This window comes from Bison bison, unplaced genomic scaffold (assembly GCF_000754665.1).
Source record: "Bison bison bison isolate TAMUID 2011002044 unplaced genomic scaffold, Bison_UMD1.0 scf7180017864092, whole genome shotgun sequence".
Lineage (NCBI taxonomy): Eukaryota > Metazoa > Chordata > Mammalia > Artiodactyla > Bovidae > Bison > Bison bison.
In genome coordinates this window covers 1,728,561-1,741,430 of record NW_011494664.1, presented here as the reverse complement: position 1 = coordinate 1,741,430, position 12,870 = coordinate 1,728,561, and the positions used below count along the sequence as shown (strand labels likewise).

At 38.0% G+C, this 12,870-nt stretch overlaps 1 protein-coding gene across 2 annotated transcripts in view; it reads right to left on the bottom strand.

Annotated features, from left to right (window-relative positions):
- CDKL2 (cyclin-dependent kinase-like 2 (CDC2-related kinase)) overlaps positions 1–12,859 on the bottom strand; it is a 46,630-nt gene extending 33,771 nt beyond the window's left edge. For both annotated transcript variants that reach the window (XR_825110.1, XM_010838162.1), the window contains exons 1-2: positions 12,409–12,859; positions 9,685–9,883 (exon numbers count right to left, since the gene is read on the bottom strand). Coding sequence is in view for 1 of the 2 variants with exons in the window: in XM_010838162.1 (XP_010836464.1) it covers positions 9,685–9,852 (168 nt within the window). In the remaining variant the exon portion in view is untranslated. The remainder of the gene's footprint in view (positions 1–9,684; positions 9,884–12,408) is intronic.
- Between the last annotated feature and the right edge of the window lie 11 nt (positions 12,860–12,870).

Genomic DNA, 12,870 nt, shown 5'->3' with positions numbered 1-12,870 from the left:
AAAAATATATATAATCATATAATAATATATAATAAGTGTATAATGATTCACTTTGCTGTACACCAGAAACTGACAGAACATTTTAAATCAACTATTTGTTGTTGTTTAGTCACTGAGTTGTGTCCGACTCTTTGCGATCCCACAGACTGTAGCACATCAGGCTCCTCTGTCCTCCACTATTTCCCAGATTTTGCTCAAACTAATATCCATTGAGCCAGTGATGCCATTCAACCATCTCAACCTCTCTTGCCCCCTACTCCTCCTGCCCTCAATCTTTTGCACCATCAGAGTCTTCTCCAATGAGTCAGTTCTCATCGTGTGGCCAAAATATTGGAGCTTCAGCTTCAGCATGAGTCCTTCCAATGAATATTTAGGGTTGATTTCCTTTATAATTGATTGGTTTGATATCCTTGTAGTCAAGGAGACTCTCAAGAGTCTTCTCCAGGACCACAGTTAGAAGGCATAAATTCTTCAGCACTCAGCATTCTGTATGATCCAGCTCTCACATCCATGCATTACTAATGGAAAAAACATCAGTTCAGATCAGTTACTCAGTCGTGTCTGACTCTTTGTGACCCCGTGGACTGCAGCATGCCAGGCCTCCCTGTCCGTCACCACTCCTAGAGTTTACTCAAACTCACGTCCATTGAGTCAGTGATGCCATCCAACCATCTCATCTTCTGTCGTCCCCTTCTCCTCCTGCCCTCAATCTTTCCCAGCATTATGGTCCTTTCAAATGAGTCAGCTCTTCTCATCAGGTGGCCAAAGTATGGGAGTTTCAGCTTCAGCATCAGTCTTTCCAATGAATATTCAGGACTGATTTCCTTTAGGATGGACTGGTTGGATCTCCCTGCAGTCCAAGGGACTCTCAGGAGTCTTCTCCAACACCACAGTTCAAAAGCATCAATTTTTTGGCACTCAGCTTACATCGTAGTCCAACTCTCACATCCATACATGACTACTGGAAAAACCATAGCTTTGATGAGATGGACCTTTGTAGGCAAAGTAATGTCTCTGCTTTTTAATATGATAAGTTGGTCATAACTTTTCTTCCAACGAGCAAGCATCTTTTAATTTCATGGCTGCAGTCACCATCTGCAATGATTTTGGAGCCCCCCAAAATAAAGTCTCTCACTGGTTCCATTGTTTCCCCATCTATTTGCCATAAAGTGATGGGACCAGATGCCATAATCTTAGTTTTCTGAATGTTGAGTTTTAAGGCAACTTTTTCACTCTCCTCTTTAAAGAGGCTCTTTAGTTCTTCTTCACTTCCTGCCATAGGGTGGTGTCATCTGCATATCTGAGGTTACTGATATTTCTCCCAGCAATCTTGATTTCAGCTTGTGCTTCATCCAGCCTGGTATTTCTCATGATACACTCTGCATAGAAGTTAAATAAGCAGGGTGACAATATATAGCCTTGATGAACTCCTTTCCTGATTTGGAACCAGTCTGTTGTTCCATGTTCAGTTCTAACTGTTGCTTCTTGACCTGCATACAGATTTCTCAAGAGGCAGGTCAGGTGGTCTGGTATTCCCCTCTTTCAGAATTTTCCACAGTTTGTTGTGGTCCACACAGTCAAAGGCTTTGGCATAATCAATAAAGCAGAAGTAGATGTTTTTCTGGAACTCTCTTGCTTTTTCAATGATCCAGCGGATGTTGGCAATTTGATCTCTTGTTCCTTTGCCTTTTCTAATTCCAGCTTGAACACCTGGAAGTTCATGATTCACATACTGTTGAAGCCTGGCTTGGAGAATTTTGAGCATTACTTTACTAACATGTGAGATGAGTGCAATTGTGTGGTAGTTTGACCATTCTTTGGCACTGCCTTTCTTTGGGGTTGGAATGAAAACTGACCTTTTCCAGTCCTGTGGCCACTGCTGAGTTTTGCAAATTTGCTGGTATATTGAGTGCAGCACTTTCACAGCATCATCTTTTAAGATTTGAAACAGTTCAACTGGAATTCTATCATCTCCATTAGCTTCCTAGTGGAGATATGATGCTTCCTAAGGCCCACTTGACTTCACAATCCAGGATGTCTGGCTCTAGGTGAGTGATAACACCATCGTGATTATCTGGATCATGAAGATCTTTTTTGTATAGTTCTTCTGTGTATTCTTGCCACCTCTTCTTAATATCTTCTGCTTCTGTTAGATCCATACCATTTCTGTCCTTTATTGTGCCTATCTTTGCAGGAAATGTTCTCTTGGTATCTTTAATTTTCTTGAAGAGATCTCTAGTCTTTCCCATTCTATTGTTTTCCTCTGTTTTTTGCACTGATCACTGAGGAAGGCTTTCTTATCTCTCCTTGCTATTCTTTTGAACTCTGCATTCAAAGGGTATGTCTTTCCTTTTCTCCTTTGCCCTTTGCTTCTCTTCTTTTCACAGCTATTTGTAAGGCCTCCTCAGACTGCCATTTTGCCTTTTTGCATTTCTTCTTCTTAGGGATAGTCTTGATCACTGCCTCCTGTATAATGTCACAAACCTCCATGCATAGTTCTTTAGACACTCTGTCTATCAGATCTAATCCCTTGAATCTATTTGTCACTTCCACTGTATAATCCTAAGGGATTTGATTTAGGTCATACTTGAATGTTCTAGTGGTTTTCCCTACTTTTTAAAATTTAAGTATGAATTTGGCAATAAGGAGTTCATGATCTGAGCCACAGTTAGTTCCCAGTCTTGTTTTTGTTGACTGTATAGAGCTTCTCCATCTTTGGCTGCAAAGAATATAATCAATATGATTTTGGTATTGACCATCTCGTGATATCCATGTGCAAAGTCTTCTCTTGTGTTGTTGGAAGAGGGTGTTTGTTATGACCAGTGCGTTCTCTTGGCCAAACTCTATTAGCCTTTGCCCTGCTTCATTCTGTACTCCAAGGCCAAATTTGCCTGTTACTGCAGGTGTTTCCTGACTTCCTACTTTTCCATTCCAGTCCCCTATAATGAAAAGGACATCTTTTGGGGGTGTTAGTTCTAGAAAGTCTTGTAGGTCTTCACAGAACCATTCAAATTCAGCTTCTTCAGCATTACTGGGTGGGGCATAGACTTGGATTACTGTGATATTGAATGGTTTGCCTTGGAAATGAACAGAGATCATTCTGTCATTTTTGAGATTGCATCCAAGTACTGCATTTTGGACTCTTTTGTTGACTATGATGGCCACTCCATTTCTTCTGAGGGATTCTTGCCCATAATAGTAGATACAGTAGTCATCTGAGTTAAATTCACCCATTCCAGTCCATTTTAGTTTGCTGATTTCTAAAATGTCGATGTTCAATCTTGCCATCTCCTGTTTGACCACTTCTAATTTACCTTGATTCATGGACCTAACATTCCAGGTTCCTATGCAATATTGCTCTTTACAGCATCGAACTTTACTTCTATCACCAGTCACATCCACAATTGGGTGTTGTTTTTGCTTTGGCTCTGTCTCTTCATTCTTTCTGGAGTTATTTCTCCACTGATCTCCAGTAGCATGTTGGGTACCTATTGACCTGGGGAGTTCATCTTTCAGTGTCCTATCTTTTTGCCTTTTCATACGGTTCATGGGGTTTTCAAGCCAAGAATACTGAAGTGGTTTGCCATTCCCTTCTCTAGTGGACCACGTTTTGTCAGAACTCTCCACCATGACCTGTCTGTCTTGGGTGGCCCTACACGACATGGCTTAGTTTCATTGAGTTAGACAAGGCTGTGGTCCTTTGACTATACTGACATTTGTTAGAAAAATGATGTCTCTGCTTTTTAATATGCTGTCTAGGTTTGTCTCAGATGGTAAAGAGTCTTCCTGTAAACACAGGAGACCCAGGTTCGATCCCTGGGTGGGGAAGATCCCCTGGAGAAGGGAATGGCAACCCACTCTAGTATTGTTGCCTGGAGTATTCCATGGAGAGAGAAGCCTGGTGGGCGACAGTCCATGGAGTAGCAAAAAGTCATACACGACTGAGCAATTATCATTTTCATACTTTCCTTCCAAGAAGCAACGTCCTTGAATTTCATGGCTGTAGTCACCATCCATAGTGATTTTGGAGCTCAGGAAAACAAAATCTGTCACTGTTTCCACTTTTTCCCCTTCTATTTGCCATGAAGTGATGGGACCAGATGCCATGATCTTAATTTTTTGAATGCTGTGTTTCAAAACAGCTTTTTCAATCTCCTCTTCCACCCTCAACAGGCTTTTTAGTTCCTCTTCACTTTCTGCCATTAGAATGATATTCCTTGCATATCTGAGGTTGTTGATATTTCTCCCAGCAATCTTTATTTCAGCCTGGCATTTCACAGGATATACTCTGCATATAAGTTAAATAGGCAGGGTGACAATAGATAACATTGTGTGCTCCTTTACCAATTTTGAAACAGTCAGTTGTTCTGTGTTTGGTTCTAACTGTTGCTTCTTGACTCACTTACAGGTTTCTCTGGAGACAGGTAAGGTGGTCTGGTACTACCATCTCTGTAAGAATTTGTCACTGTTCTGTAATCCATAGAGTCAAATGCTTTAGCATAGTCAATGAAGCAGAAGTAGATGTTTTTCTGGAATTCCCTTGTTTTCTCCATGATCCAACAAATGCTGGCAATATGATCTCTGATTCCTCTGCTTCTTTGAAACCATCTTGTAAACTATAAGTTCTCAGGTCATGTACTGCTAAAGCCTAGCTTGAAGGATTTTGAATACAACCATGCTAGCATGTGAAATAAGCAAAATTGTACAGTAGTTTGTACATTCTTTGGCATTGCCCTTCTTTGGGATTAGAATGAAAACTGAACTTTTACAGTTCTGGCCACTGCTGGGTTTTCCAATTTTGCTTACATATTGAGTTCAGGACTTTGACAGCATCATCATTTAGGGTCAAGAAGCAGCAGTTAAAACCAGAGACAGAACATCTGACTGGTTAAAAATTGGGAAAGGAGTACAAGAAGGCTGTATACTGTCACCCTGCTTATTTAACTTATATGCAGAGACATCAAGTAAAATGCCAGGCTGAATGAATCACAAGCTGGAATCAAGATTTCTGGGAAAAATGTCAATAACCTCAGATATGCAGATGACACCACTCTAAAGGCAGAAAGTAACGACGAACTAAAAAGCCTGTTGAGGAGAGTGAAAGAAGAGATTGAAAAAGCTGGTTGAAACTCAATATTCAAAAAACTAAGATCATGGCATCCAGTCCCATCACTTCATGGCAAATAGAAGGGGAAAAAGTGGAAACAGTGACAGATTTTATTTTCCTGGGTTCTAAAATCACTGTAGATGGTGACCACAGCCATGAAACTCAAGGACACTTGCTCTTTGGAAAAAAAGCTATGACAAACCTAGACAGCACATTAAAAAGCAGAGACATCGTTTTTCCAACAAAGGTCCATCTAGTCAAAGCTATGGTTTTTCCAATAGTCATGTACGGATGTGAGAGTTGGACCATAAAGAAATCTGAGTGCCAAAGAATTGATGCTTTTGAACTGAGGTGGTGAAGACTCTTGAGAGTCCCTTGGATAGCAAGGAGATCAAACCAGTCAATCCTAAAGGAAATCAACCCTGAATATTCATTGGAAGGACTAAAACTGAAGCTGAAACTGCAATACTTTGGCTACCTGATGCAAAGAACTAATTCATTGGAAAAGATCCTGATGCTGGGAAAGATTGAAGGCAAAGGAGAAGAGGGCAGCAGAGGATGAGATGGTTAGATAGCATCATCAACTCAATGGATGTGAATTTGAGCAAACCCTGGGAGATAGTGGAGGACAGAGGATCCTGGCATGCTACAGTACGTATCCACAAAGCATTGGACACAACTTAGTGTCTGAGCAACAACAACAAAATGCACCTAACAAGAAAGAATCAAACTATATGATGCAAAAATTGAGAAGTGCAGGGAGAAATACATGAATCTTCTATCATAGTTGGAAATGTCAACATTTTCAGAAATAGATCTAAGTAGGCAGGTAATCAGTAAGGCCTGAGTTGAACTCAAGAACACAATCCAACAACTGGGTAGAACTGCCATCTATAGACTACTTCATCCAACAACAGAAGAAGTAACTTTTTTCTCAACCTCATGTGGAATATGCACCAAGATATACCACTCTGTGGGCCACAGAACACAGTAACAAATTGAAACAAAGAAATCATGCAATGCCTTCTGTCAGATCAAATGAAATTAAACTGTAAATCAATAACACAGAGATAACTGGAAAATCTCAAAATAGGTGGAGATTGAACAATATACTTCTTAATTAAATTAAAACACAGGCTATCTGTTTCATATTATCCCCCATCCCCCTCTCTCTTCCTCTATTGCTCTGCTTTTCTTACTAACAGACCAAAGCTGAGATTCAGACTTCATTAGAGAAGGCATGGCTGCCATAGCAATGTACAGACTGCCAGCGGTGAAGACATGTGCCACAGGACGTCAGCCAGCCACGTGGAGAAAGTGCAGGTGCACCAGAGGTGTTCCATGAATGATGCTGATACAAGCTACCAAGTCCACCATGTGATCTGCTCCCTTCATGACAAAAAAAGGACCCACCAGGAAGGGAAGCCTCTACTGACAATGCCTAAAATCATACAAGCTGGCAAAAGGAGAACTGTTTGCAGAGGCCCCCTCCAGTTTCACAAAGCAGAGCAAAAAGGAGTGATTCAAAGCTGAAAGTTGATATATGGCACAGTAGCCCATGAACATAGAAGAAAAAAAATCTTGGGAACAAAACGTCTTCACTCTAGCCTCAAATTATTCCTAAAAAAAATAATGTTTCAAATGTAATGTCCAGAGGAAAAAATAAAGATAACCAGGGCATGCAAAGAAATGTTACTATAAGTAAAAAAAAAAAAAAAATCAGAAGATAAAGTTAATCAAAACAGATGCAATATGAGTTCAGATATTGGAATTATCAGATATAAGCGACTATGCATAAAAAGTCAATGTCAAAAAACTGAGGGAACCTGAAACCATAAAAAGTGATACAATAGATTTGAACCCAAAGAAAAATTCTAGAACAGAAAAGTTCTAGAAAATTTCTGAATGTTAGTGCCACCAAGCACCCTTAAGGGTACCCTCAAGAGCCTCATTTAAGCAAACATAACTTCTCTCAGAGGGTAAGATAACATCATCCAAAAACTCTATAGAACTTTTAGAAATTAATACTGGCATATCAAGAGATAAGACTCAATCAAAAACCAAGAGAAAAAAACAGACAATGGAAATAAACATGTGGGAGATCTATTTACTGGACACAGACTTTAGAAAAGCCTGTGATTTAAATAGAAAGCAAAATAGAGGGTCTGGCAGCAAAATGGAAATTATAGGGAAAAAAATCAAATAAAAAATTAGAACATTAAAATATGTCTTTAAGAAATCAGTGGGTGAGCTTAACAATAGATTAGATATAGCTGAAACAGAACTACTGAACTGGGGCTTCCCTGGTGGCTCATTGGTAAAGGATGCCAATGCAGGAGACGGGAGTTCGATCCCTGATCGAGAAAGATCCCACATGCCTCGCAGCATCTAAGCCTGTGTACCACAACTGCTGAGCCTGTGCCCTAGAGCCTGGGAGCTGAAACTCTTTGAGTCCACAAGCCACAAGTACTGAGTGCCCTAGAGCCCATGCCTCACTAGAGAAAAGCCCACGCAGCAATGAAGACCCAATACAGTCAGAAACAAATAAAATTTTAAAAAAGAACTACTGAACGGAGGATAGGTCAAAAGAAAATCTGTAGAATGAAGCAAGGGAAAACAAAAGGATGAAAAACACAAAAGAATATAAGACACATATAAGGAAGGTCTCATATATGAAACTGAAATCTTATATGGAAAAGAGAAAGAATGGGACCGTAGCAATATATGAAACAATAATAGCTGAGCATCTTCTAGAAGTGACAAATGACATTATTTTATAGATGCAAGGGCCATAAAATCCAAGCAAGATAAATATAAAGAAACCCACACTTAGGCATATTATTGTAAAAGTGTTGAAAGCCAAAGTCAAAGAGAAAGCTTCAATGCACCCACTAAGGAATGTCTGACCTTTCAATAGAAGCAATGCAAATGAAAGCCAGCAGAACAGTGTAATGTTATCTTGAACATATCAAATGTAACTAACTGCCAACATAGAGTTCTATATCCTGTGAAAACACTCTCTTAAACAGAAAGCAAAGACTTTTTTTGAAAGACAAACACAAACGGACAACATTCCTTACTAGCTTCAAAGAAAATAAAAGGACATGATTTAAGTACAAGAAAAATGATCCAAGATGGAAGCTCAGAAATGTAGGAATAATTGATAAATAACGGAAAAGACAAATATTAGGTATTTATTAAAGGAATAAGAATCTTACATAGTACATACTCAGATCACAGGGCAATTGTGTTAAAACTAAATAATCTAGGGAGAAAAACCTAGAAATTTTCCACACGTTTGGAAATGAAGGAAAATGAGAAAACATTTTGCACGGCTAATCAAAATTTCTAGGACACATACAAGCTATTCTTAGAAGGAAAATGACAGCCTTAAATGCATATATGAGAAAAAAAAAACAACCTAGAAATAAAAGAAGTTAAGCGTATAACTCAAAAGATTAGAGAAAAGAACTATAAAATAACCCACCCAAAATAAGTAGAAGGTATAAAATGCTAAAGAACAAAAATTAATGAAATAGAAAAGAAATACACAACAAGAAAGACCAACAAAGCCAAACACTGGTTCTTTCTAAAGACAAAACGGATAAACTTCCAGTTAGATTGATGTGGGTGGGGTGGAGGAGGGAGTTAACATAGCAGGTCTGAGATTTTTATCCTTAGAAAGTTGGCTTGCAAAGTGAGCCCTTGGCTTGTACCTAGGTACTTGGATTTCAGAAGTGTTCCTTCATTTCTAGAACTGATAAAGTGACTCATGGTGCAAACAATATGGTGTATGCTGAATACCTGCAGTTCTACTAAGAGTCTGGAATTTTGGTGCAAGCAAAGCAGGGAGTACCTCTATGACAAGCCCCGTAAAAAAAACTCGGCACTGAGTCTCTAATGAATTTCCTCACTAGACAATCACACATAGTGTCATAACTCATTGCTGGAGGAAATTAGCGCATCCTGTGTTAAGCCACTGGGAGAAAAGTGACAGATTTCCTCTGAAATTCACCCCATGTGCCTTTTCCCTTTGCTGATTTTACTGTATATCTTTTTACTTTAACAAGTCATAGCCAAGAGTACAACTATTTGCTGAGTGCTGTGAGTCCTCCTAATCACTGAAACTTGGGATGGTCTTTAAGACTCCCAACACAGCTGTTGGTAAATAGATAGGCAGACAGATAGAGAGAGGGACAACAAATACTTTTAAAATTATGTTCTGGGACTTCTCTGGTGGCCCAGTGACTAAGACTCTGGGCTCCCAATGTGTTGGAGACCTGGGTTCGATCCCTGGTCAGGGAACTAGATTCCACATGCCACAACTAAAGATCCTGCCTGCTTGCAGTAACTAAGACCTGGAGCATCCAAATAAATAAATAAATAATAAAAAATTGTGTTATGGATAAATGAAAACTCAGATGTAATCCTTCTGTTTATTACCAAATGAGAAACAAAAATCTATACTTTAAACTTACTTATGGAAATAAAACAAATATTTAAAAAGCACTTTCTAAAACTGTTGACCAAGAAACAACTCTTTTTTTTTTTTCAATTCAATATACATGTTTACTCACCTTTAGTAACTTGATTTCTCGCATGGCAATTTTTTTAACCATTTTATCATCATCACTTTCTAAGAACTTCTTGATGGCCACAATTCTTCCACTATCTTTATTCCTACACTTCATCACCATTCCATAGCTCCCTTCTCCAACCAATCCTAGGTTCTCATATTTTTCCATTTTAATTCAAAACCACCAGGAATTTTTCTCTCTGTGGGAACCGAAATATGGCATTAATTATGTTGAATACATTAATTCCTCTACCCTCCCAAATTAATTCTTCCCCACCTGTTTTCCATATTAGAGCAGACACTGCATTTATAGCTGTCCTCTGTATTTATTCCCATCTAAGCTATGTTTTCAAAATATTCACATACATTTCATAATAGACAAGGCAAGTGGAACTGAAGCCATTAACTTCAAATTTAAATAACTGAATGTCATGTTAATGAAATCTCAATATATTTTTAATGCAGATAAAGCAATGCTTGAACTATTATACAAAACAATTACAGTCTACCTTAGAAAAATACAATTCCTTTTCACTCAGATGTGAAAACCAAGTGAATCTGGTTTTAGTGAAGATAAAATTTATTTTTTTACATCAGGTTTAAAAGATCAAAATTGAGGATCTTTATAGTCTTTCTACTCAGTCGAGGGAAATATTACCAAGTTAACACTAACAACTTCTGATAAACTTTTTTTTTTTAACTTTTCTTACCATAGTAATTAAATTCTTACATTGAACATACTAAATAACAGTCACACAGTATGTAAGAAGATTTTTAAAAATTAAATGTTAATGTTCCAAATATTGTATTTCAAAAATCCTTTTAATGATTAATCACTAGAAGTATGATTATTTGAATTTTGTGTTTAGAATTATTTTACATCACATTATATGACATTTTCTGAAAAAAGGCAATCCTAACAAATTCTGTCTTACTTTACCAATGATTGGTGAAGGACTAGCAACCATTCCACTTGATATTTTCGAATAGAAAGAAACTTTTCAGTCCAGATACAGTTAGGTTTTAATTCATAAGTTTTGATTGTCAAGAAATATAAAAACTAATAAACTACAACCTCAAAGTTAAATTTATTTTTACATGTGTTTTGGAAATTAAATTCCAGAAGCAGAAAATAAAAAATATTGCTTTTAATTCCAATGTGATTCTAAAAGTTTTGGGAGGAAAAAAAGTCTTTGGTACTATATTCCAGCTTCCCTGGTGGCTGAGAAATAATCACCTGCCAGTGCAGGAGACACAAGTTCAATCCCTGGGTTGGGAAGATCTCCTGGAGAAGGAAATGGCAACCCACTCCAGATTCTTGCCTGAAAAAGAAAATCCCATGGACAGAAGAACCTGATGGGCTACAGTGCATGGGGTCACAAAAGAGTCAGACACGACTTAGCTACTACACAACAAAATATATATTCAAATGATGATTCATAATTGAAATTTTTTAACCTGACAACATAGAAACACTCATTCATAAAACTCGGAAAGAAACAAATTCTTACCTATAACATTAGTTGTGTACTTATGGCAATCTAAAATTAATTTACCCACCCAGACTGTGAAGTGTGATATTTTCCTTTCTTCCCTATTGGTACACTAATGACTAAGACAAATATTCTCTTTGTTCTAGCAAACTGTGAAAACCCAATGTATACATTTTCATCAGTTTACATTTGACAATTTAGGATATATATATATATATATATATACACCAGCTATTTTTGTCCTTGGTATGATAAGCCTAAAGTCTAGTCTTTAGTAACATATGCTGTCTTAGTGATAGGAAAAAAATTAAGGAAAGAAGAAAGAGAGAATTACACTGATAATTTTTTCCAAACACTGACATTTTATTTGAAAGTTAATAGACAGAGGTTAAATGAAATATATATATATATGTTGATAAACATGGAAAATCAGAAGATTGATCTTCGAAAGGAGAAAAAATAAATCCCAGTCAACACCAACCCAATTATGTCATTATTTTACTACCAGCTCTGATAGGAGGTTCTCCCATAAACTGTCCCTGACACTAACTTGCCATACATTTGACATTTTAACTTCCATTTAACTTCTATTAACTATTTTAAAATAAAATGTCAGTGTTTGAAAAAAATCAATGTAATTCTCTCTCTTTCCTTAATTTTTTTTCCTTCCACTAAGACGGCATATTTTATTAAGGACTAGACTTTAGGCTTATTATACCAAGGACAAAAATAGCTGGAATCTATAACTTGAACCATTTAAAAAAAATTTGTAATTGGTGTCCTCAATATTTGGAAATGCAAAGTGAACAAAATTAAAATTACCTTAAGCATGTCACAAGCTAACATTCTGCAAGTTAACTAATCCACATGTACTCTCCAATCAGCTGCACACTGGGTCACGGTACATTGAACACACTTGCTTTTTCAAGTGGCACTGCCCACAAATACCTTAACAGTATCAAGGCTGAAAAAGCTTCTTGTTTTGTGAAACGGTTACTCATAAACCATAACTTCTCATGCCTTCTACTTGTAAATGTAAAGGGTGATACAAACTAAAAGGAAATCTGACCAATTGGCAATGCGGTAGCTCTGGACATATGCCAAGGAAGCATAGGGTTCTTCTACCAATAATTTAGATAATAAAAATAACGCTGTTTTATTGTGTTAAAGACACAAATCTATTATAGGTGAAAGAACGAGATAATTGAAGCTTTAAAAAGTATTGTACTTACTGTTTGTTTTAAATCTTTCCGCGTGGAAAGTCCCAAAGGTTTTCAACTTGGAGACAAAATTGAGGTGAAGAGCATCTTCTTCGCAGGTCTAAAAGATGCTGACTAGCAAACTAGCAATTCCACAGCTGTCTTTATTTCTTCTGCGGACGCAGTCACGGGTCCCAGGTGAAGCAGGCAGGTAGGCAGATTGGCCTCAACCCGCCGCAAGCTTACACTCAGAAGAACCGCGGGCCGCATGCTGTCGTCGTCAAGGCAACGACCTCACTCTGTCCCCAACCATAGGCACAAAGTCTCCAGAGAGAGATACGGCCGGGGTCGAAATGCGTCCACGGCAGGCACCAACACCTGTTAAGGCCAAGGCCTGTACGGAAATTAGCGAAGGTGAGAGGGCACCGCCCCGCAGCTCTTAAGATGCTTGGTCCTTGTAGTCAGTGAAACGGCTCAGCTCTGGCAAGCCCTAAG